The 26,296-nt window shown below is 53.5% G+C and overlaps 1 protein-coding gene and 1 pseudogene across 1 annotated transcript in view; one reads left to right on the top strand and one right to left on the bottom strand.

Moving 5' to 3' along the window:
* The window catches only part of ITGAE (integrin subunit alpha E), a 61,547-nt gene that overhangs the window by 24,195 nt on the left and 11,056 nt on the right, over positions 1-26,296 (bottom strand). Inside the window, exons 2-17 of the mRNA XM_036341288.1 lie at positions 19,740-19,860; positions 12,749-12,840; positions 11,188-11,255; positions 10,758-10,875; positions 10,362-10,556; positions 9,840-9,955; positions 9,096-9,247; positions 7,482-7,635; positions 6,764-6,914; positions 6,228-6,295; positions 5,378-5,513; positions 4,692-4,834; positions 4,246-4,386; positions 3,401-3,625; positions 2,004-2,134; positions 538-668 (exon numbers count right to left, since the gene is read on the bottom strand). Of these exons, the coding sequence (XP_036197181.1) occupies positions 538-668; positions 2,004-2,134; positions 3,401-3,625; positions 4,246-4,386; positions 4,692-4,834; positions 5,378-5,513; positions 6,228-6,295; positions 6,764-6,914; positions 7,482-7,635; positions 9,096-9,247; positions 9,840-9,955; positions 10,362-10,556; positions 10,758-10,875; positions 11,188-11,255; positions 12,749-12,840; positions 19,740-19,860 (2,142 nt within the window). The remainder of the gene's footprint in view (positions 1-537; positions 669-2,003; positions 2,135-3,400; positions 3,626-4,245; positions 4,387-4,691; positions 4,835-5,377; positions 5,514-6,227; positions 6,296-6,763; positions 6,915-7,481; positions 7,636-9,095; positions 9,248-9,839; positions 9,956-10,361; positions 10,557-10,757; positions 10,876-11,187; positions 11,256-12,748; positions 12,841-19,739; positions 19,861-26,296) is intronic.
* On the top strand, positions 23,201-23,304 carry LOC118672592 (annotated as a pseudogene).

Below are 26,296 nucleotides of genomic sequence, written 5' to 3'. Positions count from 1 at the left end.
AAGCCGGGCCCACCCTCTGCCTCCTGGAAGCAATCTCCCAACCAGTGCCAGGAAGGGATGGGAAGAGAGGCCAGGCCTCCACCTCCGGCAGGTCATCCCATCCCACCTGGGCCAGGGAGACATAGCGAGGAGGGCAGGGGCGAAGGTGTAAATCAGAGAGGAAGAGGAAGGGCCCTTCTCAGGGTCCCCTGCACACCCGTGGGCACCGTGGATGGGGATGGAGAAACGGCTGCCCTTTCCTGAATCTTTTTTCAGAAACTCAACCCTTCACACCTGAGGAAGGGCTCCAAGGTCCTTCTTCCCAATGGGGTCAGAGACACCCCTGCAGAGTGCGGACTCCCCAGCAGGTCACCCTTTTCTAGGGCACTTCACCCTGAACGGAACCTAATGTCAAAGGAGCTAAGCTCCAAAGAGAGGGATTTCAAACCCCAGAACCTCATCACTCACATAGCCCCACCCACCCCATCCTCTTTCCCTGCCCCGAAGCCAACAAGGAATGACCCCAGCACTGGGTGGGCCAGCTAGGCTGCCTGTTACCTGACGTGGCAGCTGTGGTCCCAGAGCTGATTTCAAAACACAAATTCACGTTCACGCTGCTGTTGAAGCCAATGGGCAGCGCCTCCGGGGTGAAGGAGACGGACACCGCCAGGCGCACCACAGGTCTTGAGCTAAACGAGACACAAAGAGGACCGTGAGAAGTGACCGCAGTCTTCTGTATCAGTGCTGGCTCATTCATTCCTTCAATGGATACTATCGAGCAACTCTCATGGGCCACTGCTGTTCTGAGTCTTCAGGGAAAGAGACAAATCCCTGCTCTAGTGGGAAAATAGACAACAAGCAAATAAACAAGAAGAAACAGTAAAATACTATGTTCAGGTAAGACTATGATAAAAATAAAAGAGGATAAGGTCATGGAGACTGGGGGCTCCTTAGGTTGGGTAGTCAGGGCAGCCTCACTAATGGGGAGACATCTAAGTTGAGATCTGAGAGAGCCAGCTATGTAAAGATCCAGGCAGGAGGCACAGCTAGTGCAAAGGGCCTGCGGTAGGAAGGAGCCGGGTTTGAGGAACACAGGGGTCAGCATGACAGGAGCAGCTAGTGAGACAGAGGGTATCAAGAGACGGGGAGGGAGGAGGGGCAGGGCAGGTTGTGGAGAACTTCGCAGGCCGTGGTAGGGAATTTGGGTTTCACTCTAAGTGGGAGCCATTGAGGGGTTTTAAGCAGCAGAATGAAGGGATCGCTGGCTGCTGCGTGGAGAATGGAGCACAGGGAGGGGGGCAGGGGAGAACGCCGTGGCGGCGATCCAGGCGAGAGGTGACAGTGTGTTGTAGGGGGAGGTATTTGCGAGGCAGGGACAGCAAAAACGTGTTGACGGGCGGCAGGGGAGGGAAAAGAAGAATCAGGGATGACTCCTGGGTTTCTGTCCTGAACAAATGGTGTCATTTGCTGCGATGGGCAGCCCAGGGAGGGGCTGGTTGGGGGAGACTAAGAAGACGAGGGCCGCTGTAGACATGTTGACTCTGAGATGCCTGCGAGCAACAACACGAGGGTGTTGAGTTGAGAGCCACGTCTGGGGCTCAGTGGAGAGCACAGGGCAGATCGTGCCCCGTCAGCTTATTTGTCGCCATGGTACTTGGTCATTCGCTCAGGGACGGGCACAGGAGCGCTGACATTCACAATAACAATAATGGCAGGCACCATGGGGCACTGTGCTAAATACTGGGCATGGATTCTCTCAATGGAGCCTCATAACTCCGTGAGGTAGGTGCTACTATTATTCCCATTTATAGATGAGAAAGTTGGGACTTAGAATTCACCAACTGCCCAAGCACACAGCGTGAAGGGAGAGCGGAGGTTCAAACCCAGATGGGCAGACTCCAGAGCCCGGCCCCTAACCACCTACTCTCTTCCATCAGTGCCTGGCATCTTCATGGGATCCCGTAGGGCAGAGCAGGTGGGTGAGGCAGGGGCCTGGGACCCCAGAAGGCAGGGCAGACCCTTACCGGAGCACAGCCGCCCGACCAAGGGTGCCCACGGTGATGTCAGCAAGGCCATCGCCGGTCACATCCAGGCCACCGTCCACAGACATGCCGAAGTAGTAGAGTCGGGGGGCGACCGCTGCGGCTCTGATGTGCTGTGGAGGGAGAGACGCAAGGCATGGGGAGGGAAAAGAGTCCTTTGGATGTGACTCAATCAGCAAATCAGCATCAGTCCCCACCTCTCAAGGGGACCCCTCGATTATGTAGAAGCTGGAAAGAGCAGGGCAGGGTCTCCCAGGGAAGAGGCGTTTGGATGGAGCCGGGAAGGGCGTGTGGGACTGGACAGGGGAGGTGCAGGAAGAGGCGTGGCCAAGCAGGGTGGCCTAAGGAAACAGCTGGGGGCCAGTGCTGGGAACAAGAGGGGAGTTGGGTGCAAGGAGGCTTGATGTGGGGCTGGGGGTGTCTAATCACATACAGGGCAGGAGATGAGGAGGAGGCAGGAGATGAGGAGGAGGCAGGAGGGCAGGCTTGGGAGAGAGCTGGAATGTTGGGATGCACACGGGGCTGACAGACTGTGCCCAGTGTGGGCGCCTGGGATTATCTGGGTGTCTGGGGGGGGGGGGGGGGGCAGAGGAGCCGCAGGTCTCAGGGGAAGAGGCTGCTTTCTGTTGGGCAGCAGGAGAGTTACCTGCTTCAGAGCCGCCCAGGCGAGGTGCCCAAGAGGCAGCTGGACAGATGGGACTGAAGCTGAGGAGAGAAGCCAGTTGGAGGGGGTGAAAGTGCCATAAAAGATACAGCATGAGCCTGGCCGGTTTTGCTCAGTGGATAGAGCATCGGCCTGAGGACTGAAGGGTCCCAGGTTCGGTTCCGGTCAAGGGCACATGCCCGGGTTGTGGGCTCAATCCCCAGTGGGGGACTTGCAGGAGGCAGCACATCCATGATTCTCTCTCATCATGGATGTTTCTCTCTCTCTCCCTCTTCCTTCCTCTCTGAAATCAATAAAAATATATTTTTAAAAAACAAGTATGTGTCTATCATTTTACTTAAAAAAGATATAGCATGAGAGGTTGGCAACAGAGCCCTGGGGGTGAGCGCTCAGGCACGGAGGGTTGGGCGGGGTTAGGAGCCAGAGAAGGGCCAGCCGGAGAGGGAGGAGGGGCTGAGGCAGGCCCAGCCGGGAATGCCAAGGAAGGGAGGTACAGGTCAGGGTAGTCAGATGTTGCCACAAGCTCTTGCCCCCCCGGATGCGCCGGGAACCTCCCACCAGCCTGAGTGACTTCTGCCCTGCACTGGGGACCCCCAACCCCGTGGGACTGCCTGGCACTTAGACCTGGAGCTGACTTGGGGCTCAGGCCATTACATCTGGGGGGGGGGGGGGTCACTGTCCCAGAGGAGAGGCAGGAGAGAGCCCTGCGGGTTACCTGCGAGGGGCTGGTAGAGAGGCCGTCCGGGCATCCGTTGTAAATGTACACACTGCCAAAGCTGGCGCCATCACCTGCCCCCCAACCCTCCAGGGGGGCGCCGATGGCCACGTCCGTGAGCTTATCCTGACTGATGTCCCCCACTGTTGCCATGGCAAAGCCAAATCGGGCATCAGGGAACCCAGGCTGCCCACTCAGCGTGCGTGCCAAGGAGAAGGAACCGCCCTGCAAAGCAAGCAGGCAGCTCAGCCCTCCAGACGGGCACGCAGGGGCCCAGCCCATCGCCACCCGGGAGGCCTGCTCCCTGGGCTTGTCAACGCAGAGTCCCTGGCAGGGAGTCTGAGGCTCAGAAAAGGCAGGGGCCTTCCCAAGCTGGCACAGTGGGCGAGTGGTAGAGCCGGGTCCTGTGCCCTCTGCTCCCGCAGTTGGCAGCACTGGCCTGGCCGTTGGGAGGCCGGGGTTCTGGTCTTGGCTCTTCCCCACACTTGTATGTGAACTTGGACAAGTTTTAGCATCACTGGGCCTCCGCTTCCTCACCTGTAAGGTGTGAGTGACAGCTACCTCCAGGTGCCAGAGAAACAGGCGAGCTAATAGGCAAAGCCTGCTTTATGCTTTACCAGCTGCTGCCACTCGGGTGTTGTCACCACCAATAGGAGATGATGAGGTGGGGAAAATGAGGAAGTGGGGTACGGGGGTGGGGGAGTGAGCCGCTGTCCACCCTGAGCACCTCTCCATCACTGCCTTCCCAGGCAAGAGTGCGGTCAGGGTGATTCCACCTCTGCCACCCCTGGGCCAGGCCAGTGGCCGCAGCCTGCACAAGCGTGCGAAGACGGAGACTCTCCCACCTGCTCGTTCAGGCGGTACACGTAGACTCTGCCTTCCTGTCCGCGAACGTGGTAAAACGGAGCCGCCACCAGCAAGAGGTCCGTGGTTCCATCCATGTCGATGTCCACAGGACACAGCTCAGAGCCAAAGTAGGACCCCATCTATGGCCCAGGGAGAGCTCGCTGACCGGGCGGCGGGAGGCCCCGCCCCCGCCCCTCAGCAAGGCCACCAACTCTGGGTCATTCCAGATGGATCTGCTCTCCAGGGGAACACAGGAGCCTGGGAGAGCAGCCCGACCCCCATGCGGGCACCGCTGGCAGTCGGACACGCCGGGCCAGGGCAGAGGCGCTGAGGTCTGCCCAGGCTGGGCCCCCCACCCACGGTGTGCCCTGGAGCCCATCCCTTTCCCTCGGGCCTCCGATCCCCATCTGTAATGGAGGGTCCGCGGTCCCTCCCCGGCAGGCACCTGCTCTCCCTCCAGCACTGGCACGAAGTCGTTCTCTCCGCCCTCCTTCGGGAACTCAAACACGGCCCCTCGATGCTTGTGCCGGGGAGCCCCCGCCACGTAGGAGGAGCCACTGGCCTTGTGCAGCTCGGCCAGCGAGTAACCTGGGGCAGGGGTGGTGTGGCTGTGATCAGAGGCTTCCACGGGCCACGCCTTTGCCCCCCACCCCCTCCCCCACCACCTTCCCAGCCAGGCCTTCGAAGTGGCCCCGCGCAGGAAGACAAAAAGGAGACTGTCAGTCTCATCGTCTTAAAATTGGCATCAGGGAGCTCTCCCACTTACCCACTGTTGCTGGTCACACACTCCTGCCCACCACACAGATGTGACATACACACATCATCATGTATGCAGCTCTGCTCTAAATACACACATCCGCACACCCGGTACGTAAGGACTGAGGTGAGGGGTGGAGGGAGGCCCCGCCTTCCCTAGGCAGCCATCCAGGACCACCCCTTGAATCCGGTACTGAGCAGGCCCTGTCGCCTCCCAGGAGCCCTAATTTTCAGCTTCCAGATCCCTAACCAGGGTCCATCCTTCTGTCCATGGAAGCCTAGTGCAGCATAAGGTGAAACCTCAGTGTCCCTGCCCTCATCCAGGTGGTCTCTGGCTCCACCCTCACCCAGGGGGTCTCCGTGCCCCGCCCTCACCCAGGTAGCTGTGCTTCCCAGCCTTGCTGTCCACCACCGTCTGGTTCAGGAAGCGGCCCCGGCAGCTGTGCCTGTCATAGAGCAACACGCCCCCGGACCAATCAAAGGCCCCAACAGCACCGAGCAGCAGCTGCCCCTGCAGGGAACGAGGAGGCCATTTGAACTGGAGGTGCCCCGGGGTCAGCCGCTGTGACCTCGGGTCTACTGCCAGCACAGCGAACCTTGTGCTGTGGGGGAAACAGGGGTGTTCCGTGGCCCCAGGCCCACCTGGCCAGCCATGCAGGAGGAAGGTGAGATGGCAAACACTGGTTCCTGCCTTGAACCCATGACCCTTCCCTCTAATACCAACCCCAGAGCAGAAGCCATCCTGGCCCAGGCGTGAAGGAAGCACTAAAAGGAGACAGAGAAGAGAGTGCTGTCTCCTTCCTCCCAGGTCGCCCAGCCTGGGCTGAGAGACAGTCCTAACCGTGCTTCTACCACGCGAGGGCCACGCCCTGCCCTCCGTGCCTGCATCTCGGCCCACCTGTGGGAACAGTGCCTCTGGTGGGGAGAAGTAGGCAACTTGGCGAGCTGGCCCAGGCCAAAGCCTGCTCCAGTGTGTATTTTAAGAACAGCTCAATCCTGGAGCACACAGAACAAGACGACCCCCGGGATGAATACGGCCATTCTTTTGTCTACCTCAGGGTCCCAGAAGAGGGCGAGCAAGCAGAAGTTTTCCGTTATCCTAACATGGCTCCTTCAGAGGCAGGACCAGGAGGCAGAGCTGCTCTGTGCCCAGGGCCCCTAGTCCTTGGGTGTTGCTGGGCCCTCCTCCATGGCGAGCCTGTCTCATGCTGAGTTGGCCACGTACCTCATTCAGGATCTGGGCGCTGAACCCGACCTGTGCCAGCTGGAAGTGGAGGGCTTCTCCGACCGTGCCTGGAAGCCACGACACCCAGTGAGACACTGCGCTGGGCAAGGTGGAGGGAGCAACCAAGCCAGGGAAGGGTCCAGCCTGGCCTCACTCCCAGACGGAACTGCGTTTGGTGTGATGGGAACAGAACCAAGCTGAGAGCAGAGATGTGGGTCCTGCTTTAGCAGCTACCGGACGAGAGCCTGGGCAGTTCCCTCCCTCCTTCGGGGCCTGGGTCTCCACGCCCCAGTCATCCTTCTTTCTCCAGCACCAGGTCAGCTCATCAGAGCTGCGTGGAGACTCAGGGAAGGGCAGAGGCCTGGGGATACGGTCGCCCTTTTAGAGGTGGAACAGCCGAGGCTCATAGAGGTGATGGGAGTTGCCCTGAGTGTCACAAGGAGGGAGCCCCGGGGTGGGGCTGGAGGGCAGGCCTCGGACCTCCAGCTGAATGCCGAGGGGGCAGCCACAGGGTGGCGAGGCCCTGGAGCCCTCACCTTCCATGGGAACGATACTTTGCTGCAGTTGGCTCAGCAGCCCATCCAGCGCCGCGTAGTTGGTCACCTTGAAGGCATGGGTCTCCGGGGGGTGCGAGGCGATCAGCTTCAGCTCCTTCTCAGTCTTAGGCTTCGTAAATGCCTCTCCCACCTGCACAGAGGCCCCAGATCAGTGGATCCACACCTGAGGGCTGGCTGCTTCCTGAACCCCGAGGCCTCTCCAGGCCCAAGCAGAGGGCCGGCCTCCTGCCCCCTACTTTTCCTGCTCCCTGTTCTCCCCCAAACACACACCGTCGTCTTACCAGTCTACATGTGTTGTCCTGAACACACAGGCTCCTTCTCACCTCTGCACACGCTGTTCCCTCTGCCTGCAGCGCGCTCCCCTCCTCCCCTGGACCCTCGGCCAGTTACTCCTGTCTGTCCTCCAAGGCTCAGCCCACCACCAGCTCCTCTAGGACCACCCCCCCACCCCACCCCCATGTGGGCTCCCTGGGTTGCCACTGCTCTCCCCATCACTTCTGAGCAAGTGAGCTCTGACCATGCTGGGGAAATGAGCCTCTGTGGGAGGGGTGTGCTGCCTGGGCGTGAGGCGGGAGAAAAGAAGTTGGTGAGTGTGCACAGCACAGGGTTTGGTAAGCTGCTTACAGAAGCCCCTCCCAGGAACCCTGGCTCCTCCCCTACAGAGACTTAGGAGGCGCCCCCTGCTCCCGGCTCTTACCCCAATGGCAAAGCGCTCAACACCTTGCATCTTTGTGGAGTTGAGGACAGTCGTGAGGTTGAGGGGGTCCATGAATATCTCCCCATCGGTGAGCACCACCATGACCTTGGAGGCCTCTTTTCTGGAGCCGTGGCTTGGTGAGAAGATGTTGTCTCTAAGTAGGGAGAGTAAAGGAAGCGGAGGACTTGGCCAGGGAGACGGCTGAGCTTGGGGAGATTTTATTCACAAACCTGTTTTAGAATTGGAGAGGGTTAAGGTGCCCTCCCAGGGGAACAAAGGCCCAAGGAGGGGTGGGGACAGCAGGGCTGGGTGGGGGCGGGGCACCTGCTCCCAACAGAAAGGTGCTGGACAGCACAGGGAATAAATGTGTGTGGGAATAACAATGACATTAAGAACAGTGGCGCCCTCACCGGCTTGGCTCAGTGGATAGAGCGTCAGCCTGCGGATTCAAGGGTCGCAGGTTCGATTCCGGTCAAGGGCAAGGGCATGTACCTTGGTTGCGGGCACATCCCCAGTAGGGGGTGTGCAGGAGGCAGCTGATCGATGTTTCTCTCTCATCGATGTTTCTAACTCTATCCCTCTCCCTTCCTCTCTGTAAAAAATCAATAAAATATATTTTTTTAAAAAAAGAACAGTGGCTAATATTTACAAAGCACTTATGTGCCAGGTGCTGCTATAGGCCCTGTATGCGTTTTTAACCTATTTAATCCTCACAGAATCCTCTAAGGCAGTGGTCAGCAAACTCATTAGTCAACAGAGCCAAATATCAACAGTACGATTGAAATTTCTTTTGAGAGCCAAATTTTTTAAACTTAAACTATATAGGTAGGTACATTGTTATTAACTTAATTAGGGTACTCCTAAGCTGGCCTTTGCTAAAAACATCCTCAATCTGATTGAGGTACGTTCGATGAGGTCGACCCCTTCCAACTCTCCCATCCACACTCATCTTGTATACTTGTTTTGTCTATCTCCTTTCGTTCATCCTCTCTGTATGTCCAAACTATCTCAACATACCTTTCACAGTCCTTGACACTACATCTTCTTTCACTCCACAACGTAACCTAAAATTAACTTAATAAACTTTACTTACAGTTTTAAGTCAACTTCACACTGTACGTGTGCGCGCCCGCACGTGGTATTTTGTGGAGGAGCCACACCCAAGGGGCCAAAGAGCCGCATGTGGCTCTCGAGCCGCGGTTTGCCGACCACTGCTCTAAGGCAAGGGCTATTATTATTCCCATTTTACACGCGAGAACCAAGCAGGGAGAGGTCAGGCACCCAGGTCTCCAAGTACAGACTGGCGCTGGGATGTGGACCCAGGCAGCCCGGCCACTGAGGCCCCTACTGTCTGCACTGTGCTCCACTGCCCCCCTCAAGAGGAGCACAGAAGGCTCTCTGGAGGACTGTCCTGGGGTGTCATTCATCAGCCAAGGCTGGATTGAAAGACCTCACGTTCTCCTCTCAACCGAGGAGGAGCTAGAACCCTGATCCTCTCCTCTTTACCGTTCTGTCCTGCCACCTCTCCAGGCATGACACCTCAAAGCCTCTGGGCAGGGATGCCAGCCAGCACCCAGTAGGTGTTCAGGTAATTCCCGCTGCCCTCACACTCACAGGACATGCTGCATGGCAGAGGCTGTCTTGGTGACTTCCTTCACTTGAGTGATGTTCTGGACTTTGCTGAGGGAGGCCATCACATCCTGGCTGTACCGAAGGTCAAACTCAGTCTGGATCACGCCTCCGTACTGCACCAGGGCAAAGCTGCACTGCAGGGAGGGGCAGAGGGAGGAGGAGGTTGGCAGGGTCGCCATGCCCAAAGCCCTTGAATGGCTCCCCCTGGATGCTGAGGAAGAATCCACTCATTCCTCCTTATTGAAGGCAAGAGGAGGTGCTAAAGCAGAGGGAGATGTGACAGTGACGGCTCCCAGTGGATCGCAGACTTCTCCCTGAACCCATGTCCTTGTGTACGCCCTCTCCCCTTCCTATTCATCATGTGACTTTCTTTGGCCTTTGGGATATCAGCAAATGGGATACAATCAGAGACATGAAAAGTGCTTGTGTGCATTAGGTCTTGCCCTCTTGGAATGTTGCAGCCATGAAAATGTTGGGCTGACCTGCTGTCTGACCACACATGGCCAGACAAGTGAGGCCAACCAGTTCCAGTCAAGTAACCAGACACCTGCAGCTCCAGGAAAACATTCAGGCAAGACCAGCAGCAGAAGAACCGCCCCGCTGAGCCCAGCCCAAATAGCTGACCCATAGAACTGTGAGCAGATCAGTGGTAGCTGTTTCGAGGTGGTTTGTTCATAGCGATAGACGGCAACAGACTGTGTGCGCCTAGCTTCTAGGGAAGCCCACCTCAAAGCACTTCTCATAGATCTTCCTCATCATGTTGGAGATGAAGTCTTTGGCTCTCTGGAAGTCGGGGGGATCAATGCTTCCCGAGCCATCCAGGACGATGGCGATCTCGGTGCCTGGGCCAAGACGGGGAGCAGGTCCGGAGTGGGCATGCAACTGGGGCAGGAGTGAGGGTGGCATGCCCTGCCCTATAGGACACCCACCCCATTCAAGCCCCAAGGGCTCCGTTCAGGGAAGAAGTTGGTGAAGCTCCCAACAGCGAAGCCTTGTCTCAGAGGCTGCCAGAAAGCCAGGACTTACTCAGGCTCTGACTCTGCGAGCCACTCCCATCACTCCCACTCTCTGGGCCTCAGTTTCCCCATCGGTAAGATGGAGGGGGGCAGAGCTGGGGGTGGTCAGGCCTGTAGAATCCAGCCACTGTTCCCCATCTCCCAGACCTAGGCAGCTCTCACCCCTGGAGTTGCCAGCCTAGGCGTCAGCTCTGAGAGCCTCAGAGAGCAACCCAGATCTGCCTCTTCTCACCAGCTCCCTCCTCCTCCTCTTCTTCCTCCTCCTCCTCCTCCTCTTCCTCCTCCTCCTCTTCCTCCTCCTCCTCTTCCTCCTCCTCCTCTTTGGCCTTCAGAGCCCGGCGCTGCCTGGCTGTATTCTCAGTGCTGCCTTTTTTGTTCCTGTAGCAGTCTCCAGCATCCGCATGTGCCTCAGGAACCAGGAGATTTTCTTTAAAAATACACATGAAAGAGCTCAGAGTCAGACAGCCTCCTTGTTCACCTCGGGGCAAGCTCACAGCCCACGGCGGGCCTAGGCCCAACTTGCCCTCTCTGGGCCTGTGTCCTTCCGTATCTGCCATGGGCAGGTGCCCCTTCTTGGAGACTCAAGGAAACCTCCTTAGAGCTGCCCAAGGCCAGCGAGTATCCTTACCAATGTCGTTGAAAGGGACCAGGGCCTGGTGACTGAGGTTGGAGGCCAGCAGGCTGCAGGTGCCTGTGAGTTCTGAGCTGAGGCTGTGGGGCCGCCGGGCCACCACCTGAATGCAGATCTGGGGGAGAGAGGGAGTAAGGGAGAGGGAAAGTCTGGGTCACCCCCAGCCCAGGCCCCTGAGTCACAGCTGCCCAGAACCACATGCCTCAACCAGGCAGGGAATGCAGGAACAGCTTGCTCACCGCTCACCAGGGGCAGACGTTGGTGCCAGGGTCAGAGCTGAGATCAGCCCTGGAGTTGGCACCAGGGAGACACCTGGCCTTGGCCCTGAGAAGAGCATGCCAGTCAGGACTGGCATGAACACGGGTTTGCCACAGGGGTCATTGCCCGCCTCCTGAGGCCTTCCAGCCCCCTGCCCACGCACACTCACCAAAACACCGTGGTGGTTCCGGGCAACGGTCACGCCCCGGTGCCTCCCCTTCGGGATGGGGACATGCTCTGAAACAGTGAAGTCCAGGTAAGGTGGGAGGGACACAGGAAGGCCGCCGTGGAGCCCAGGTCAGAGAGGACACAGGGCTTGGCCAGATGGTGATGGGGACTTAGAAATAACTGAGACGGGGTGTAGAGCGGCTATAGGGTTAAGCCTCGGACTGACCTGTTGGCAAAGCCACAAACAAGTCCCAGCTTAGAGGGCACAGCCCTCTTAGCATAATTAGGCTTGACCTTATGACGCTCCCTAGATCCTTCCTGGGAAGCTAATGGGCTGTGGGAGGTGCAGCAAGTGCTGCCAAAACAAGTGAAACTCCCAAGAACATTGTAACTATGGTGACCACGACCTTGTTTACCTTTAGCTATAAAATAAAGCCTCAGCTTGCCTTCTGGGTCTCTCTCTCTGTGGCCTCAGCCAGGCACAGGAGATCCTGCTAGACCCAGCTTATTCTCTTTGTCTGTCTTTTCTACATCTTTCACTGCCCCCGCCCCACCCCCCACCCCCCTCAGGCTCACCGAACCCTTGGCTGTGCTGGCCCGGCACAACTGGGGCTTTCCTCCAGGGCTCCCAGTGTGACGGGGCAGATGGGTAGAGAAGCAGGAGTGAGTGTGTGCAGCGCGGGGGAGGTGTGCAGGATGCTGAGGCACTGGCTATAGGAACGATGGACCCTCCAGTCTCAAAGGCCGTCTCTGGGGAACCTTACTGCCCCAGGGGCAGATGCGGTCGCTCCGTCCTCTCCCTTCCCAATGTGGGCCTGGGGACACGGTCTCATTTTGAACCACTGGATCACCCTGTCACCCTGCTGGACTGTGTCCCCCTCTGAGGCTGTTCAACACGGTGCCTCACAGAGACAAGGGTTCTGCCATACACAGCCGAGGGGCCACCAGCGAGTGTGTGCCGTGTGTCGGACTGAGTGGGATGGGCAGAGTTTGGTTAATAAATGAATATGGCCCATTCCTTTGTTCGTTCATTTATTCAAACAGCATTTACTGCGCACCTAATATGTGCTGGATGTTGGGGTGGCCACGGTTAGATGGGGCGGGGAGGGATGGATGCCACTGCGGTGTGACCAGTTGGGACAGGTGAGGTTTTGGAACCAGGTCAAGTTGGGTTTGCATCTGTGGTGCCCCCAATGCTATTTGTGTGGCCTTAGTCATACTGGTAACCAGAGGACTTCCCTGAGCTGGAGGTTCCCCTTCGGTCAAATGGTACAGTTTTGAGGGTTAAAAGCGGATGGAGAAGTACTTAGGAGCACGCAATACATGTTAGGTAGATTTTTGCTGTTAGGATTGGGTCAGGAGAGGTGGGCGGGGATGAGGGTTGGGTTGGGATGGGATTGGGCACTGGGATAGAAAGTGAGCCATGGGGGGGGGGGGGGGGAGGTGAAGCCTGGGGGGAGGGGCTGGTTAGATGGGGCTGGGGTTGGAATGGTTTGGGCTGGATGAGTGGGACTCCTAGAAAAGGGTCCTGGGAGCATTCCCTGGAGCTGGGCCTGACTTACCTACAGGCTGGCAAAGGAGCTCATCCCGGGTGAGGGAACACTGATGCAGGGGCCCCGCTGTCCTGTTGGTTCTGGGGCTGGTGACCAGGAGCCTGAGGGGGAGGGCAGACCGCAGAGTTGAGCCGCTTGCTGATACCTTCCTCCCCCCTGCCCGCCCACGCCCTGCCTGCCCACCCCAGGCCCCCGGGCTCCCAGGCTCCGCGCCTGGAAAACCACGGAGCGGGCACAGACCTGGGAAAGGCCGGCAGCCTCCCCGCCCAGGGTGGCAGGCACCACATTACGTGGAAGCCATGGCTCAGCCTCTACCTTTGCACAGCTCCAGGCAGGAAATGGTTAATGGCCCACCCTGCCCGAGAGGGTGATAGTGCTGGTAAACAAGGACTGTGCTCTTCGGTGGGTGGTGGGGGTGGTGGCCGTGGGGGGACCCAGGAAGCCACCAGCAGCACCGTGGTTATACCGGGGGCAGTGCCGGCTTTTCAGTGGCTGCCCCAGCTGGTGCCCCTATCCTATGAGTCAGTCAGAATTAGAGGTCGGGGGTGGGCGCCTCAGCCTGATTAAGCCTCAGAAGATGTGAGGCCCAACAGCAAACTTTGCCCCGCAACCCACCCACCCACCTAAACCTATTCACTGCCCATGCTGCCTGAGACAGGGAGTGGGCTCCCCATCCTAGGGCTGTGAGGGAGGGGTGCTGGGGCAGCGGCCCTGAGGCTGGGCTTGGTAACAGCGAACAGCAGTAGGAAGCCACAGAGGGCTTTATAAAAGGGAAGAACAAAATTAGTCTACGGCTTGAAAGGTCATAATGAGGCTATAGTGGGTTGGGGGGAGGGCAGGAAGGAGGTACTGTCTCCACTTCCTCACCTCCCATCGATCTACATCTTTTAAAATTATAAAATGGCCCTTTTGTCCGACACCTTATCCAGGCAGCAGTGGTAGCAGCTGCTCTTCAAGTGCCTCTACGCCGCCCAAGGACGACAAGAAGAAGAAGAAAGATGCTGGGAAGTCGGCCAAGAAAGACAAAGACCCAGTGAACAAATCTGGGGCAAGGCCAGAAGGAAGGATGGTCCAAAGGCAAGGCTCGGGGCAAGCTCAATAACCAGTCTTGTTTGACAAAGCAACACACGACAAGCCGTGTAAGGAAGTTCCCAACTATAGGCCTATCGTGACCCCAGCTGTTGTCTCTGAGAGACTGGAGACCCCCAGTTCCTGGGCCAGGACAGCCCTAGGGGCTCCTTAGTAAGGACTGACTAACCTAGCTTCAAAGCACAAAGCTCAAGTCATGTACCAGAAACACCGAGGGTGGGGACGCCCCAGCTGCACATTGTGAAGAATGAACTTTATTAAATTTAAGGAAGTGTAAATACATCCTTCACCCATCTCCACGGTTGATAGGACAATAATAGCATCTACACCGGTGTGTGTGCCCCGCCAGCTTAACCCACCCCAAGCTGACTTCCGCCCGAGGTCCCCAGTGGTCCCCACATGGCCAGAGCCAATGGACACCTTTCTGTCGTCATCTTCCTCACCCTCTCAGCAGCCTGGGCAGAAGTGACAATCTCCTCCTGCTGCCCTTTCTCCTTGACGTCCTCCGACCTCTCTCCTGACCTCCCCAGGCCCCTTCGCTGGCTCCATCGCTGTCTGACCTCTGACCGGAGTCCTGAGGCTTGGTCTTGCCTCCTTGCCAGCACAGCTTCCCCAGGGGCCCCCCGCCGCCCCACGGCTCCCATCCACCCACAAATGCTGAGATTCCCACCTCGGCACCTGCAGGCCTAGCATCCTTCCAGCACGAGGCAGACTAGCCTGGCCGTAGAAAGCAGAATAATATCCACCGCCCCGCCCCACCTCCCCGCCAGATGTCGGCGTCCTAATCTCCAGACCCTGGGACTATGCTACTTTTCATTGTCAAAGTGACTTTGTGGACTTGGTTAAGTTAAGGGTCTTATGGGAAGATTATCCTGGATTTTTTTTAATTTAAAGTTTATTTTTCTTCTTTTTTTAAATGTTTTATTTTGAGGAATGTCTTAATTTTTATGTTTGACCAAAACTTTGTCTTTTTTATTATTATTTTTTATTTTTTGTTAATCCTCACGGGAGGATATTTTTTCCATTGATATTTTTGAAAAGAGGGAGAGAGAGAGAGAGAGAGACAGAGAGAGAGACATCAATTGGTTGCCTCCACACACACCCCAACAGGGACTGGGAATCGAACCCATGACCCTTCAGTGGGCAGGCCCACACTCTAACTACTGAACCACACTGGCCAGGGCTAAAGGTTATTTTTCAATTACAGTTTACATTCAATGTTATCCTGTATGAGAGGCCCAGTGCACGAATTCATGCACGGGTGGGGTCCCTCTGCCTGCCCTGTGATCGGGGCCAAGGAGGTTGGCCAGCCAGGGGGAGGGGCCGCGGGAGGTTGGCTGTGGGAGCGTACTGACCACCAGGGGGCAGCCTCTGCATTGAGTGTCTGCCCCCTGGTGGTCAATGTGCATCATAGTGACCAGTCGTTTGCTTGGTTGGTGGCTTAGGCTTTTATATAGAGAGATTAGTTTCCGGTGGACAGCATAGTGGTTAGACAATCATGCACTTCTACAAAGTGATTCCCTGATGTTTCAAGTATTCACCTGGCACCACACATAGTTATTACAATATTATTGACTATAATTCCTATGTCGTACTTCACATCCCCATGACTACTTTGTGGCCATTTTGGAGACTTTGACCTTCAGAACGGAAAGGTAATAAATCTGTATTGTTTGAAGCTAGTAAATGTTTTATAACTTGCTGCAGTAGCAACAGGAAACGAATACAACAGCCAACTGCCCGTTGTCTAACAGGCACTGCAAACTGGAAATGTCCAAAGCAGAACACAGGGTCTTGACCTCCAAGCCTGCCCTGTCCGCCTTCCCCAGCAGCCACCACAGTCCAGGCCCCCGAGCCGGGGCGTCCTCGCTTCACCTTTCACTCGCCCCACATCAGATCCACGCGTAAGGCCTGTGGGTTCTTTCTCCAGCCTACATCTAGAGAGCATTTCTCTATTCATTTTTCAATCTGTCAATATTACAAATTTATTTTAACAAACACCAGTCAGAATTTTTTGAAAATGTGACATTTTTCCTAACATTTAAGCGGAAAATTTTAAGTCCAGAAATATTGTACACTTTGAAAACGAACAAAAAGAAAGTGGAAAATACGAGATATGGGGGTATATTTTAAAACAAAAACAAATTAAAAATGGTGAGGCTGTTGCAGAAACCAAACAGAACAAGCAACCAACCAAAAAAACCCATGTTTGGTGGGTCAGAATCCCAGCGTCTAGGAGAGACCGGGACGTGTGTTTAGAGATGGGAACCTGGTGAGCAGCAGCAACAGAGCGCGTTCCTTCTCTCCCTCCCCAGCCACCATCCTGACCACCATCCTCCCGCCTGATCTGTGGTAATACCATCCTAACTGTTGTTTTCGTTTTTGTTTTTTAAAAATATATTTTATTGATTTTTTACAGAGAGGAAGGGAGAGGGATAGAGAGTTAGAAACATCGATGAGAGAGAAACATCAATCAGCTGCCTCCTGCACACTCCCTACTGGGGATGTGCCCACAACCCAGGTACATGCCCTTGACCGGAATTGAACCTGGGACCTTTCAGTCCGCAGGCCGACGCTCTATCCACTGAGCCAAACCAGTCAGGGCACCCCCTGTTTTATTTCCTTCGGAGCCTGTCCCCTCTGTAGTATCCTGTTTACATGTTTACATGCTTCTGTCTGTCCCTCCCAGCGGCCTGGCACTTCCCCAAGGATCTTGTCTAGCTCTTTATTCCCAGGGTCTGGAACAGTGCCTGGCGCAGAGCAAGGGCTCAGTAAGTATTTGCCGAGTGACGACGAAATGACAGCCCAGGCAGCAGGTGAGGGGACTAATCTTGGGCGGGGCTGAGGGGTAGAGAGTGGGTGCAGCTGAACTCTGCAGGCTCTGCAGCTGAGCCCCCAAATTAGGTCACCTGTTCCGCATCCCTGCCTCTCTCCCTCCCCAGGCTCCTCCCCAGCCTGAGCCTCGGGACTGCGCTCTGCCCCGGCCATGCTTTGGTGGGGCAGGTGCGAGCCTTCCTCCGGCAGCCTTTGCCCAGCTGCCTGCTCTGCCTGCAGTGCCCTCCCCTCCCTCTTCCTGCCGAGTCATTCCCACCAGCTCCTCAGGAAGCCTTCCCCAAAGAAGGAGCAAGGTGACCTCCAAGCCGGCCAGGGGCCTGACTACTGGAACCCATCCCACCCCTGGCTCTGTTCCCACCGGGACCACCAGGGGCAAGGTGGCCATTCGCATCAGGCACGCAAGGCTGGGGCCCGGGGCTCAGTCTGAGCTGCCTCTGCCGCCCACCTCCTTATCGCCCCACCACGGTGGGTGGCCTCTGGGTCTCCAGGTTTGCTGACTGAGTAACTGATTAACTAACTAAGCCATAACTGAACCTGCCATCGGCTGACAACCCACCTGACGGATTCACCCAACTGGAACCTGTCTCTCATCTCAGCCTATTCCCACACCCCCTCCCCGGCCCCCCAGAAGGCCTTCCTTCTGTCCCACCGCATCCCCACTGTGGCAGCCACGCCCGTGGTGCTGCCAGCCTGGCTGCTATGTTTTAGGGAGACGCAGCATGAGGGAGAGGGGCCCTGGCCTCCCACGCAGGGCAGGGAGGCCTGCTCCTCTCTCTGCGGCCTGGTGGCCCACGGGGCACTTCCTGCCCCCGCAGCGGTGGTCTCTGGCTCTGTTGTCATTGTGGCAGGAACCCAGGACCACCTCCCACCACATCCTCCGTGAGCCCCTCCACCTCAGCAGGTGTGCAGGGCCTTCATGGGCCCCAGCCCTGGGTGGGCTCAGAGCTCCTGTCCCAGGCTTCCAACTCCCCTCCTCCGAAGAGGCCTTTCAGCTGCGGAGGGAGGGAGCCCTACGCCTGCCAGGCCAGGAGCTGGGGAGGGGGGGGCCCGCCCAGGCATTGGTGCAAGGGGACCCAGGGGGCGATGGGCATCCATCACTCAGACTGACACCCGGTCAGAAGCACTGCGAAGTTTGAGAAACTGAATTCGAGGCCAGCGCATTAGCCTGATCCAGCAACTCCAGTGCTGGGCACGTGCTGGAGGGAGGGAGGGGCACGGGTCCACTGGGAGAAAGGGCCCGGCCCTGCCACTCATACAGCCCAGGGGACAGCCCAAATGCCTCCATCAGCCCTGGTCACATGGGCCAATTCTAGCAACGAGAATGAGGCCCCAGCCTCAGGCAAGCCCCTGGGGGAAGTCACAGGCTATGTGGAGGGAGAGACGCCTAACATAATAGTGCACCTACTGTGTGCCTGGTTTATAATACCTTCAAAGCCCTGACCAGTTTGGCTCAGTGGCTAGAGCGTCGGCCTGTGGACTGAAGAGTCCCACAGGTTCGATTCCGGCCAAGGGCATGTACCTTGGTCGCGGGCACATCCCCAGTAGGGGGCGTGCAGGAGGCAGCTGATGGATGTTTCTCTCTCATGGATGTTTCTAACTCTCTATCCCTCTCCCTTCCTCTCTGTAAAAAATCAATAAAATATATTTTTTTAAAAAACAAGCAGGACTGCCCAGCTGGAGTGGCTCAGAGGTTGAGCGTCGACCTGTGAACCAGGAAGTCGGGGTTCCATTCCTGGTCAGGGCACATGCCTGGGTTGCAGGCTGGATCTCCAGTGTGGGGCGTGCAGGAGGCAGCCGATCCATGATTCTCTCTTATCACTGATGTTTCTCTCTCTCTCTCCCTCTCCTTCCTTCTCTGAAATCAACAAAAAAATATATTTAAAAAAAATAAAAAATAGCCACTGCACACATCTCATTCATTTGACCTGCTGCTAGTGCCGATCGCATGATTCACAGCGTATTTCTTCCATTTTCGGAACAATGAGCATGCCTGTCTGTCGCCACTCCCAGCAGGGCTACCATAGACACCCTGCCCCGACGAGAATCCTCAGGGCTGGCATCTGGGAGTGGCATCGCTGAGCCCAAGGCCACAGGCATCGTCAGTCTGACCACACGTGGCAACCTTGTTCTCCAGGGCGGTTTCACCAGTTTACGTCCTCGCAAGTTTCTGTACAGCCACATCCTTACCAACAGAATGTCATCAGATTTAGGTTTTTGCTCGTCTAATGAGTGGGTACAGATGAGATTTTCAAAAGATAAGATACCGTGATTGAGCTTTAATTTGGCCAGAAACTATGCTAAACCCTTTAAAATGTGCGTGAACTCAGCAGTCTTTGCATCAGCCCTGGGAGGCAGGCGAACGAACCCTGCCCCGTTGGAGAGACGAGAAGTGAGGCTGTGGGGGAGACGTCGCTACAGAAACAGAGTGAAGCTGCCACCAGACCCATAGCTGCCTCTTAGCCACCACCCCCTCCTGCCTCAGAATTTCCATTTTTATTTTATTTTTTAAAATTATGTTTAGACTGGTTGTAGAGAGAGAAAAGAGAGAGGGATAGAGAGATAGAAACATCAATAATGAGAGAGAAACATCGGTCGGCTGCCTCCTGCACGCCCCCTACTGGGGATCGCGCCTGCAAGCTGGCCACGTGCCCCAACCTGGAATTGAACCAGCGAGCTCTTGGTTCGTGGGTCGACGTTCAACCACGGAGCCACACCGGACAGGCCAGAATTTCCATTTTTTTAAAAATATTTTTGTCACTGTCCAAAATTCCTACACTGAGCATGTGGTATTTTTGTAAGAGACAAAGGAACCTTAAAAACCCTTATTTTAAAATAGTTTTGAAGGCCCTCCCCCCTCCTCACCTCAGCAATGAAGAAAAGAGGGGCCAGGTGAGGAGAGGGCCAGGGCGGGGGGCCAGGGGGGCCTGGGGCTCACAGCCTCTCCTTCCCCCTCTCCTCCACCCCCTGGGGAAGTGCACGGAGGCTCTCCCCAGCCTTGGACGGGGGAGGGGGGTTTGCCAAGGCCTTCTCTGGGGCCCCCTCGGTCCTCAGGCTGCCTGTGCCGGGCCCCACTCACCAGGTCTGGTTGCTGCTGGGGTCTTGGTGCAAAAGGGAGCTGAGCACATACGGCCCGTGTTCCTCCGGCGTCACCCGGATCCAGTTCTCATCCACGTTGAAGGCCCCCAGAGGAACCAGGCCTATGAAGAAAAAAGAAATATTTAACAAAACAGGCACCCGGTGAAGCCATGGCGGGGCCTTTTCGCCAGTTATCCCATCAAGCCCTGCCGTGTCATCATCCCCACCACACAGATGAGAAAAGCAAGACTCCCGGGGACTCCCCCGCCCAGGGGAACAGGACTGGAACAGGTGTGTCTGACCAGGGCCCTGATCCTCCTCCTGAACCCCGCCGTGTCCGCACCAGGGTCCCTTCTCCAGGGGGCCTTCCCCGGGCCCCCCCAGAAACACTTCTCACACTTCTCACCACGCACTTCCTGTACCTGTCACATAGCACACGCTCATCACCGAGTCTTTGTACCGAAGTGAAAATAGTAAGTCCCAGGGTGAGGGTCTGCATACATTCAGGCTATGTACCCCAAGTGACTCAAGAGAAAGCATGTCCTCAAAAATACCTGCACAAGAGTGTTTATAGCGGCTTTATTTGTAACAGTCCCAAACTGGGAACCACCCAGATGCCCGTCCCTGAGGGAAGGGATAAAGTACCCGTGGTCTACCCACACCATGGAACACTACCTGGGAGTGCAAAGGAGTGGACAACTGACACACACAGCAGTGGGTGAGTCACAGACATCATTACGCCGAGTGACAGAAGCCTAACATTAAAGAGTATCTCCCGTATGATTCCGCTCGCATAATGTTCTAGGACCAGCAAAACGAACCTATAGTAAAAGATATTGCCCAGCTGGTGTGGCTCAGTGGTTGAGTATCTACCCATGAACCACAGTTTGATCCCGGTCAGGGCACATGTCTGGGTTGTGGGCGTGATCCCCAGTAGAGGGTGTGCAGGAGGCAGCTGATCAATAATTCTCTCTCACCACTGATGTTTCTCTCTCTCTCTCTCTCTCTCTCTCTCTCTCTCTCTCTGACATCAATTAAAACATATCTTTAAAAAAATAGCCTGTAGGGATTAGCAGGAATGGGACAGGAAGGAACTTGGTGGAGTGATGGAAATAGTGTATATCTTATTGGAGAGTTTGGATTACAAAGGTGTGTGCATTTGTCAGAAACACATTGAGTCGTCCACTTAAAATCTGTGTGAATTTTACCTGAAAAAACAACCCTTTGTAAATATTGAACTCTAGTTGATATATACGCTGAAATATAAGATAGTTGATGGATGGATAGATGGATACAGATACATATATGGGTGGATATATACTAGTATATACATATATGTTTTATGTAATATATAATATAAATATATAAACATAAATATAGCCCTGGCTGGGTAGCAGAGCTGGTTAGAGCGTCGTCCTAATACACCAAGGTTGCAGGTTTGATCTCCGGTCAAGGCACATACAGGGCATAATGAATGCATAAATAAGCAGAACTGCAAATCAATATTTCTCTCTTTCTCCCTCCCTCCTTTCTCTCTCTCCTTCCTCTTTCTCTCTAAAATTACTTTTTTCAAAAAAAATAATATATATATGGGGTGTTCCCCAAAAATGTATAAGCACTTTGAATAATTATAAAGTCAGTGTTTATTAATACACATTCATTTTCAAAATTTAAAGGAATATACATAAATGAATAAATTTTTTGTCAATGCCTGTTTTCAAACTGATGACCGTTCTGGTCCAGGCACCGCTGATAACGTGAAGCAATGGAATCAAAAACATCAAGAATCATTTCATTTGATATTTGTGTGCCCTCAGTTCATCTACTGTTGCCAGTTTTGTCCTATAAACTTTATCTTTAATGTATCCCATAAAAATGTCTAGTGGTGCTTTAGGATAAATGTTCTTTGTTCCAAGCTTAGTCTGGCTTCACCCATTATTTCAAGTCATTTAAACCTAAAAAGGAATGAAAATTAAGTGAGTTGTCAACTGTTCAAGTGTGTATACATTTTTGAGACCCTACATATACTATATATACTATGTGTGATCGTGAAAAAATAAAATGTTGACCATTGTAAAATCTAAGTGTGATGTGTGGTTGTTCACTATATAATTTTTTCAAGTTTTCTATGTTTGAAACTTGTCATTAAAAGTTTGAAGGGAAAATTGGGGAGAACCAAGATGGCGGCATAGGTTAACGCCGGAGTTTGCTGCTTTGAACAACTACTTCAAAAGTGAAACCAAAAAACGGAAGGGACATCACCCAGAACCACAGGAACGCTGGCTGAGTGGAAGTCGTACAACTAGGAGGAAAGAGAAACGCATACGGACACTCAGAGGAGGCGCAGTGCTGAAGTCAAATTCTGAGGTGCGGAGTGCGCGGAGCGGGCTGGCGCCGGAGGGCGCAGTTGGCGTTTTCAATCGGGAGGGAGTCGCAGACTCTGAGCTCCAGATCCGGGCAAGTCTCTAGGGACCCAGACTCAAATGGGAGAAGCGGGACTGTCTGGCTTCGGTCAGAGCGAGTGCAGCTTTCTCTCTGAGCTTTGCAGCGGGTGCTGGGACTCAGAGAGGCAGAGCCCCTGGGGACAGGACTGAGAGCCGCCATAACTGCTCTCTCCGGCCCACCCTGTTGATCCTGTGCGACCCAACCCGCCCAAGCCCCGCACACAGGCATTTGCCGGATAGCCTCAGGCAAACGCCAGATTAGCACCTCCCTAGAGGACAGAAGTTCTCTCACTGCTGACACAGCTGATTCTCATAGCCACTTGGCCTGGAGGTCAAACCCTCCCTGGAATTAGCTACAACAATCAAGATTTAACTATAAGACTGCGAACAAAGACCACTAGGGGGTGCACCAAGGAAGCATAACAAAATGCGGAGACAAAGAAACAGGACAAAATTGTCAATGGAAGATATAGAGTTCAGAACCACACTTTTAAGGTCTCTCAAGAACTGTTTAGAAGCCGCCGATAAACTTAATGAGATCTACAAGAAAACTAATGAGACCCTCGATCTTATATTGGGGAACCAACTAGAAGTTAAGCATACACGGACTGAAATAACGAATATTATACAGACTCCCGACAGCAGACCAGAGGAGCGCAAGAATCAAGTCAATGATTTGAAATGCGAGGAAGCAAAAAACACCCAACCGGAAAAGCAAAATGAAAAAAGAATCCAAAAATGCGAGGATAGTGTAAGGAGCCTCTGGGACAGCTTCAAGCGTACCAACATCAGAATTATAGGGGTGCCAGAAGATGAGAGAGAGCAAGATATTGAAAACCTATTTGAAGAAATAATGACAGAAAACTTCCCCCACCTGGTGAAAGAAATGGACTTACAGGTCCAAGAAGCTCGGAGAACCCCAAACAAAAGGAATCCAAAGAGGACCACACCAAGACACATCATAATTAAAATGCCAAGAGCAAAAGATAAAGAGAGAATCTTAAAAACAGCAAGAGACATCGCTTCTCGGCCTTTTGGCTAAGATCAAGTGTAGTATCTGTTCTTATCAGTTTAAAAACAGCAAGAGAAAGAAACTCAGTTACCTACAAGGGAATACCCATACGACTGTCAGCTGATTTCTCAACAGAAACTTTGCAGGCCAGAAGGGAGTGGCAAGAAATATTCAAAGTGATGAATACCAAGAACCTACAACCAAGATTACTTTATCCAGCAAAGCTATCATTCAGAATTGAAGGTCAGATAAAGAGCTTCACAGATAAGGAAAAGCTAAAGGAGTTCATCACCACCAAACCAGGATTATATGAAATGCTGAAAGGTATCCTTTAAGAAGAGGAAGAGGAAGAAAAAGGTAAAGATACAAATTATGAACAACAAATATGCATCTATCAACAAGTGAATCTAAGAATCAAGTGAAAACTGATGACAGAATACTGGTGATCATAATAGAATCAGGGACATAGAAAGGGAATGGACTGACTATTCCTGGGGGGGAAGGGGTGTGGGAGATTCGGGAAGAGACTGGACAAAAATCGTGCACCTATGGATGAGGACAGTGGGTGGGGAGTGAGGGCGGAGGGTGGGGCGGGAACTGGGAGGAGGGGAGTTATGGGGGGAAAAAAAAGAGGAACAAATGTAATAATCTGAACAATAAAGATTTAAATAAAAAAAAAAAGTTTGAAGGGAAAATTGATATATCCAGATTGCCCCCCAAAGAGGCTGTGCTGGTTCATACTCCGACGACAGAGTGGGAGGCCTGCTTCCGCCCAGCACTGCTTCAGCTGGCTGTGTGCAACCTTGTCGTTCTTGTTTTAAAGGAGCATCTCGTTATTTTGTTCCAAAACTTTTTTATTGATTTCAGAGAGGAAGGGAGAGGGAGAAAGAGATGGAAACATCAATGATGAGAGAGAATCATTGATCAGCTGCCTCCTGCACACCCCACAGTGGGGATCAAGCCTGTAACCCAGGCATGTGCCCTGACCAGGAATCAAACTGTGCCCTCCTGGTTCATAGGTTGATGCTCAACCACTGAGCCAGGCTGGCTGGGCCCAAAACTTTTTTTTTTTTAAATATATCTTTATTGATATCAGAGAGGAAGAGAATAATGAGAGAATCATTGATCAGCTGCCTCCTGCACACCCTACACTGGGGATTGAGACCACATCCGGGGCATGTGCCCTGACCTCCTGTTTCATAGGTCGACGCTCAACCACTGAGCAAAGCCAGTGGGGCAAAAAACTATTTTTTAATTGTGAGTGAGGTCAAGCCTCTTGTCAGCTCATTTAAAGCCTATTCATATACGTTATCTATTTTTATGAGGCATTTATTGTTTTCTCATTCATTACAGTTTTTTGAATCCAAAAGAAATAGTCAGTGTAACAGTGTTTCTCACTTAGCCCTTTGACTAGCATATTATATGTTTTCCACGTCTACACGTCTTATGGAGTCAATTTTTTTTCCTTTCTGACTCTTGAAATTTGTGTCATGCTTCCCCACTCAGAGGTTTGTTTTTTTCAATTCACTCAATGTTTTCTTTGATATTTTGTTTCATTTCTTATTATTACCTTTGATTCATCTGGGTTTTATTTTTGTGTGTAGATTGAAACAGAGATTCACCTTGACCTTTTCTTCCCCCAAATGAAATGATCTCAACATAATTCCCACAGATTTGAAACACAACCTCTCTCGTTCTCAGAATCCTCATACGCGTTTGGGCCTCTGTCGGGACTCAGTTCTGCCCAACTGACCGCATTGTTTCTTACTTGGACACGTTCATTAGTGCCCTGACCTTTCTCTTCTAAGACTTGTCCCTCTGGCTACATCCTCTCTCAACCAGCTGCCAGACAGATTTTTTTTTTTTTGAGAGAGAGAGAGAAAGAGAAAGGAAAGAGAAGAAGCGGGGTAGGGGCGGGGAGAGACATCGATTTGTTGTCCCACCATTTATGCATTCATTGGTTAGTTTCCACATGTGCCTTGACTGGAGATCGAACCCGCAACCTTGTTGTATGGGACAATGCTCTAACCAGCTGAGCTGCCCAGCCAGGGCTTGCCAGAAAGAATTCTTAAAAATCATGGTCTGGCCATGCTACTCCGCTGTTCAAAACTTTCCATGTACATAGAAAAAGGCAGGTAAAGTTCAGTCTATAGACTTATCTGTTCAATTAACTTTTTGCCATAATAACTCTTAAAAAACTTATACTGAAGCATCCATCTTATATAAAAACTGCTGTTTGAAATTTTAACCCTGCTACTTCTGGCTTCTGTAGATGCTTGCTGGCTTAAATAATAAGGAAAATAAGACTACCCCCATTTCAGAGAGGCCATTAAACCTTCTCCAGACGAAGTTATCAGGACTGGCATCAGGCCAAGCCTTTGGTCGAGGTCTCAAAGCGCCAGCACATAGGGGCTCTTTAAGAACTTGCAAAGGGAACCGGAAAAACCCCATATTTGGGAGACAAAGAAGGTAAAATGGTATAAATACAGGAAACTTCCTGTGTGATTTCGCCCAGATTTGAGAGGCATTTTCCTCTGGGCCTGCGCGTAATAATAATAAATGTAACTCCATCTCTCTAAGCGTTGCTTGGTTCTTCTCCAGTTTTTCTGTAACAATACCACTATAGTATAATGATTTTTTCTTCCCTGAATGTACCAAATAAACATGCCATAACGAGTGACATTCTGACAGCACACTTTCAGGGGTGTCAGAATCTAACCGTTTCTAGCCCAGTGATGGCCTAGGGCAGTGGTCGGCAAATTGCGGCTCGGGAGCCACATGCGGCTCTTTGGCCCTTGAGTGTGGCTCTTCCACAAAATACCACGTGCAGGCGCGCATGTACAGTGCGATTGAAACTTCGCGGCCCATGCGCAGAAGTCAGTATTTTGTGGAAGAGCCACACTCAAGAGCCCAAAGAGCCGCGTGTGGCTCGCGAGCCGCAGCTTGCCAACCACTGGCCTAGGGAACAAACCTGCCTTGCTTGCCGGGTTCGGGTAAATCCCATGTGCTTTGTTTTGCACATGCCCATCGGAGGGCTGCAGAGGCGGCTTCCACAGTCTGTGCTCTGTTGAGTACACAAGCTATTTCCATGTGTTTCAAAGG

This window comes from Myotis myotis, unplaced genomic scaffold, assembly GCF_014108235.1.
Source record: "Myotis myotis isolate mMyoMyo1 unplaced genomic scaffold, mMyoMyo1.p scaffold_m19_p_17, whole genome shotgun sequence".
NCBI classification, from domain to species: Eukaryota; Metazoa; Chordata; class Mammalia; order Chiroptera; family Vespertilionidae; genus Myotis; species Myotis myotis.
The sequence above is the reverse complement of the archived record's forward strand: the minus strand, read 5'-3'. Positions and strand labels throughout refer to the sequence as shown.